Genomic DNA, 6,136 nt, shown 5'->3' with positions numbered 1-6,136 from the left:
CTTCAAAAACAGCCGCTAAAACACAAAGGCTGACGAGGCTGAGACGTCACAGCTGCCACGCGTCGAAAAGTCAAACGTTCAAACCTCATGGATCATGAACAGAGGATGAATAATTTACACCAGCTACGGCTAATTCCTGCACACAAACACATGCATGATGTAAAAAAATCAGGCCAAGCTTTATTATTTTTTAAATCAATGTGTGGAAAACAGTAAATATATATAAACATATTTTCTGTTATTCTCCTCTTAAGGGTCGTCTGATGTCCAGTCCAAAGGACAGAAACCAGAACCATGGTTATTTTACAGCAGGTAAACACACCCCAACAACACCTGAATAAACCTGCAGAAACTTAAAACTGCAGAAACTTAAACGTTTACATCAAATCTATTATATTGCGAGAGTTGGAAGTATCCTTGTTGTCACATTATAATAAATACTTTTATTGCATTTTGTAGGAATTTTATGTGATAGAAAAATATAATGTTATATTTTAATTTTTTAAATAATTAAAAATCTGGAAAGTGTCTCTTGCTTTTATTTTTAACTCCTTTGTTTGAAAGCATTAAACTGCCAGAGACAGGAAGTGAATTCAGGCTCAGCATCTCGTTATAACGAGATACAAACTTCTGAAAATGACAAACTTTTTCCTTATAACAAAAAGAGTTTTATATCTTGTTAAAACAAGAAAGTTTCTCATTAGCTTGTCATTTTACCAACTCAAGTTTTATATCTGATTATGAAACGTTCATGTTATAGCAAAATATAAAAGCTGTTGAAATGAGAATCTTTCTTGTTATAACAGACGAGTAACAGATCTTTGTAGGTTTCCAAGTAGGTTTGAATTCAGATGGACTTTTCATAATTTAATTTTTGTGGAAATCCATAAATCATGCTCCTTTTGAGGGGGATGAATGCTTGCTTGTGTGCGTGTAAAGTCCTGTGCTGTCGGCGTCTCTGTGCTGCCTTGTTGAACTTGTCCGCTTTTCTGGTCCACTAATGAGGGCTGACAGCATTTCCCCCTGCAGCGGGGGAGCCCAGGGGGTGGCCTAATAAAACAAACAAAGTGACACAGTTAGCTCAGTTTGTTTCTTTACACACAAATTGATCCAAACTGCACAGCTGCAATGCAACTGTAGGAGGAAATGTGTGTTTTATAAAGTTTTATTTTTATCACTCTGACGGTGCTGAAGGTCTTGGATGCTGAAATATTTTCGGGAAAAACTTGGATATTTAAACTTGGGACCAACTTTTAAGTGAAAAGTAATCATCATGACTTTCCACTTCTGATGGTGGAAACAGTGAGGTGAGAATGAATCAGATTGGATCTGACTGGCCTCTGGAGGGCTGGGATCCAAACGTACGCCGCCTCAGCTACAGATACAACACGCTCATCCAGGTAAGGTCCACTCTTGATTTGGGATCTTTAAAAATCAGGCTCCACCTGCAAATATCTTTACGTTTAGCTGCTAAGTAAGATGTGGTCGCTCTCATAATGAACGATATTATTGACTTTTTTCTCGCGTTACATCATGTTATAAAGTTTTTCCCTCATCAAAAATACACCTGGAGTGTTGCTTTAATTCTTTCATGCTTGTTTGAGAAATCCTTTAGTCTCCATGGCAACCAATCAGCTGGACAAAATGCCTCGGTGGATCTTAGCCCCGCCTTCAAGACGCAGCTCCTCCTCCATTCAGCTCCTTCAGACTAGCCAGCAGCAATTAGCAACCACCTGGTGGAACTGTACATCAGCTGAACTCATTATACAAGTGACTTTTCAGTGAAATGCTGGTAAAAACGCGGTTAAAGGGTTTATATATAGAAGTCATGTTGTGAGGACTTCCTTTATTTATAAAGAAATTGCAAACTAAAATTTCTTATAAGTCATACTCAATATTTATTGATTTAAAAAAAAAACCTGCGGTTAACAGAGCTAACCTACGGAGCCCCTAAGGGGACATGGAGAAAAAAAAAAAGGAAAGAAATCCCGACTTATTATCTCGAGATCCCGACTTATTATCTCGAGATCCCGACATCAGTACATAACGACCTAATCACAGTGATGGAGGACACCCACCCATGTGGGTGTCCTCCATCACTGTGGGGGTAGATATATAGATTTTTATTTCGAGCTTGGGCTTGAGTATAAACACATTAAATCAGTGCTTGACAGCAGACATGGATTTAGTATTAGTGAGAGACATCTGAAGAGAGTTTTCAGAGCGCGGGGACTCATTCGGCGCAAGTCCTTTTCCGACTTGGCAGTTTTGGTAGAATTCATTAATAACCAGCTACAGTCCTCTGGACAGCTTCACGGTTACCGATGGATGTACGCTAAATTGCATGTGCATGATATCCTCCTCTGGGACATCTCTGGACCGCAGAAAATGATATAAGTCGTCCTCCATAATCAATGTAGACACACTCCCCCACGTTTACCGCATAAAAACATGCCTTTCCCCCCAAAAAACGTAACTCGCGATTTTTCAGAAATGTCGCGGGATCTCGAGATAATAAGTCGGGATCTCGAGATAATAAGTCGGGATCTCGAGATAATAAGTCGGGATCTCGAGATAATAAGTCGGGATTTCTTTCCTTTTTTTTTCTCTCCATGTCCCCTTAGGGGCTCCGTACTAACCTGATTGATTGTGCTATAAAATGACAGTATGTGGCTGGAAAACACATAATACTGCAATGACAGATTTTTATCATATTTTCTATTTGGCTAGCCGTCACACTACTCAAGAATCAGTATTAATTGTTCTTAAATACATCATTAATAACAAAGCAGCTGGTCATACCTTATTGAGAGCTTTATAAATAAAGAAAATACAGCTCTTAATGCTAGAATACAATCTTATATAAATTCATTGCTCTTAGCAAAAAAGGCAAATATTTATTTGGGATAACCAAAATGGGAGTATGTTTATTTCTCTGAAAGGACAGGCATGAATGCATAAGAGAAAAGAGTATAATAGCATTTAGGATAATAAATATATCCAATATTTACATTTTAATGTATACTTGTGTTTTTTAAATTTATTTTACTTGAATAACAAGTTTTTTTTATTAGATAATTACCACCAGAGGGCAGACTAGCCTGCAGAAAGCGTCTTCCTTGAGGCTTTATAGACTTGCTGCTGAACTACACAAGACTTTCTTTAGGCATTTGACACTTAGATAAAATTACAGGTGTTAACTTACAATATGACACCTCTATGCACTGTTAAATATGCTGATATTATCGAATTTAGACATGTTAACTTGCAAAATCCTTTAAAATTAGCATCAAGAAGCACAATTGGAAGAGGGATTAGGAAGCTGAACTGGTGAACAAATTTTACCATTTATCTCTCAAAAGGCAGAGATTGTTCTCAAAAAGATAGCTAAAAGCTAACTGTATGGTGTAAACAAGCTGCTCTGTTCCCTGTTGAGGTAAAAATAAAACACATTATTATTGCTTATTCACTGAAGCAGAAACAAAAGCCTCCCGTCTGTGTTTTCATCACTGAGTTCATTTCGGGAGAATAATCAGAGCAGTTATCTTGTCACTATAGCTCAGCCTGTGAACTTTGGTTTTATGTGATCCATCTAAATGCAAATAAGGTTTATACCCTCATCTGCATTTGCTATTTTGCTCATTAATGGTCTCACTGTACTTGTAGAGGAAGATGCATCACTTCATGGTGACACAATTGAAAAATTCAGTTGATAAAACGCTGGATGTATTCCTACTGAGGTGAAAATGACCATAAAAGCAAGCTAATGTAAGAGCAGGCTTTTCAGTGTGAGCAGATATGAGAAATTGAAAATTACCATGGTTATCAACCTACTTCAGTGACGTGCGGTGAGGTTCATAGCTGGTGAGGCACTGACGTCATCAGAATCAGATTTGCAAATAGATGCATAGATTGACAGCAGTTTACAGGTTATGTTTCACTTCTGCATCCTTACACATACAAACTGTAGCTCACAAAATCTATCGCTGCACTTGACTTGCTTCCCGAATCGTTTAGCCTAGCTCGCTGTCACTTACTCGGCAGTTGAGGAGTGAACAAGACGAACGTCTGGGATCTTGAGCGCCCCCTGCCATGAGGCAAGAGAACTGCCTGCCTCACCTCGAACCTGTTCTCTGCCGTTTATAATCGCTCATTACACGAAACACGTTACACAAACACAGTTGGTGACAAAAAGCACTGTACATTATATACATAAGCTAAATTATTGGAAATAAGTTCACATATTAAATTTGTTTAAACCATTTTATTGACGCCGTACAGCAACATGCTCTCTCCGCTTAGCAGCCAGCGCAGAGCCAGGGGTTGCGCAATCCAAGGTGAGGCAGAGCTCGCTGCTGCCTCACCGGCATCGCTTCCAAGCATTTGAATGGGAAAATAAGAAAATTCAGCGATTTTGAACAAATAAAAATCGAAATTGGTGAAGCTACATGAAAAATAAATATTTTTTAGTACAAACCACCGGATGAATATAACAATTTAAATTACTTTATGATTATATATTTTCTTTCTTTCCATGATGGCAGGTGAGGCACTGCCTCACCTGCCTCCCCTGACCGCACGTCACTGACCTACTTCTGTTTTTAGGAGGGAAAGAAATAATGTGGTTGGAGACTAGAAGTTTTAATCTTTCTCCATCGTCCAGATAGTTTATAATCATATCTAAAAAAAAAAAAAAAAAGTAAAAAAGTCTGCCACATTTACATTGTTTTCAACAACAAAAAAGAAAACCTATTTTAAAAATAAATTTGCATGTGGACCTTCGTTGCACTTTTGAAGCTAAATTAGGCTAATTTGTTGTTTTACTTTTCATTTAAAATACCATAAAATATATTTTTATAGACAAAACAATATATATGTCATTCAAAATGCTTTAAATATAGTTTAATGTTTTGATGTATTTTCATATTTTGCATACAGTTAGCTAAAAGCTAAATGAAGTTATGTACCGTCACAACGTCTGCGCATGCGCGTGATGAAAGGTAGCTTTACAGCTTCGTGAGCTAACGGACTCGCCAACGGTCCCAACAGCCGGACCGCTCGAGGAGAAAATGACACGTCAGTGAGTTTACCTTTATTTAATACGTGACGTATCATTTTTTTCTATTACAAATTGTCGTTGACTTTACAAAAGGTAACAACTGAAAAGTAACTGAAGCTTCTTTTGCTGCTAAAGTCATGACGTTCATGGACGGTTCGTTTCACGTTTTTTCTTAAACGCGCCCATTAGTTATGCTTAAATATTTATTGTTTTCAATGTGTTACTTTAATATGTGGTTTTGCGTTTTAATTAGTTTATTTGTAAGGTGTAGATTAACTGAAAGATCATGAAATGTTGCTAACTTGGAGTGTTAGCTGTTTGGCCACGTTCAGGCCTCTGCTAATGCACATTTGTGTGGGGTGCACCATCAAAGTCACCTAACATTTTAAAAATTACTTAATGTATTTATTTTAAGCCTAAAGTTTGAAAATCTAACAAAATATTTTGAATTTGTTTGGTGTGTTTTTATATTTTGTGTGTTAAATGTGCGTGGAGGCGCAGAGCTGCAGTTTAGCCTCTTGTCCACTAGAGGCTGCTGTAGCAGTTGTTATAAATCTACAAAGCTTTGTCTTTACGCCAAAGAAACTGAAATTTGGAGAACAATTTCAGATATTTACAAGAAAGAAAAAAAAACTTGCATAATCTGGGATGGATACTTTCGAATTTTTGATGATTTAAATCATAAAGTTATAGTATTAAAACTCATAGCCCTGAACATTACAAAGTCAGAAATTTGTAAAAGAAAAACTTATCAGAAAAATCTCAGAAGTTTACTAAGATTATATAGTCAGACATTGTGACAAAAAATGGCAGAAATCTTTTAATACTGAGTTGTAAAAGGTCCCTAATCTACCACTAACATGGTAATTTTACCACCTCAATATTAGAGGACTTCTGTGACTTTTAGTCACAAATATCTGAGTTTATTTTGTCAGAAAATAGAACAGATTTCACATTGTATATTTACGCTTTTAATAATGCCAATTTTTTATTTGCTTCTTGCAAATCAGGATTATATCTTTTTGACTATTTGATGTCTGTCGTTCTACAGAGACATTTATAAAACAGTGTAAACAG

At 36.8% G+C, this 6,136-nt stretch overlaps 1 protein-coding gene across 1 annotated transcript in view; it reads left to right on the top strand.

Moving 5' to 3' along the window:
• The first annotated feature begins 286 nt into the window (after positions 1-286).
• The window catches only part of myo7a (myosin VIIA), a 52,308-nt gene continuing 46,458 nt past the window's right edge, over positions 287-6,136 (top strand). Inside the window, exon 1 of the mRNA XM_023350718.1 lies at positions 287-312. Coding sequence (XP_023206486.1) covers positions 295-312 — 18 coding nt within the window. The 5' untranslated portion in view covers positions 287-294. The remainder of the gene's footprint in view (positions 313-6,136) is intronic.

This window comes from Xiphophorus maculatus, chromosome 18 (assembly GCF_002775205.1).
Source record: "Xiphophorus maculatus strain JP 163 A chromosome 18, X_maculatus-5.0-male, whole genome shotgun sequence".
NCBI classification, from domain to species: domain Eukaryota; kingdom Metazoa; phylum Chordata; class Actinopteri; order Cyprinodontiformes; family Poeciliidae; genus Xiphophorus; species Xiphophorus maculatus.
Note: the sequence above shows the minus strand (reverse complement) of the source record. Positions and strands in the feature narration are given on the sequence as shown.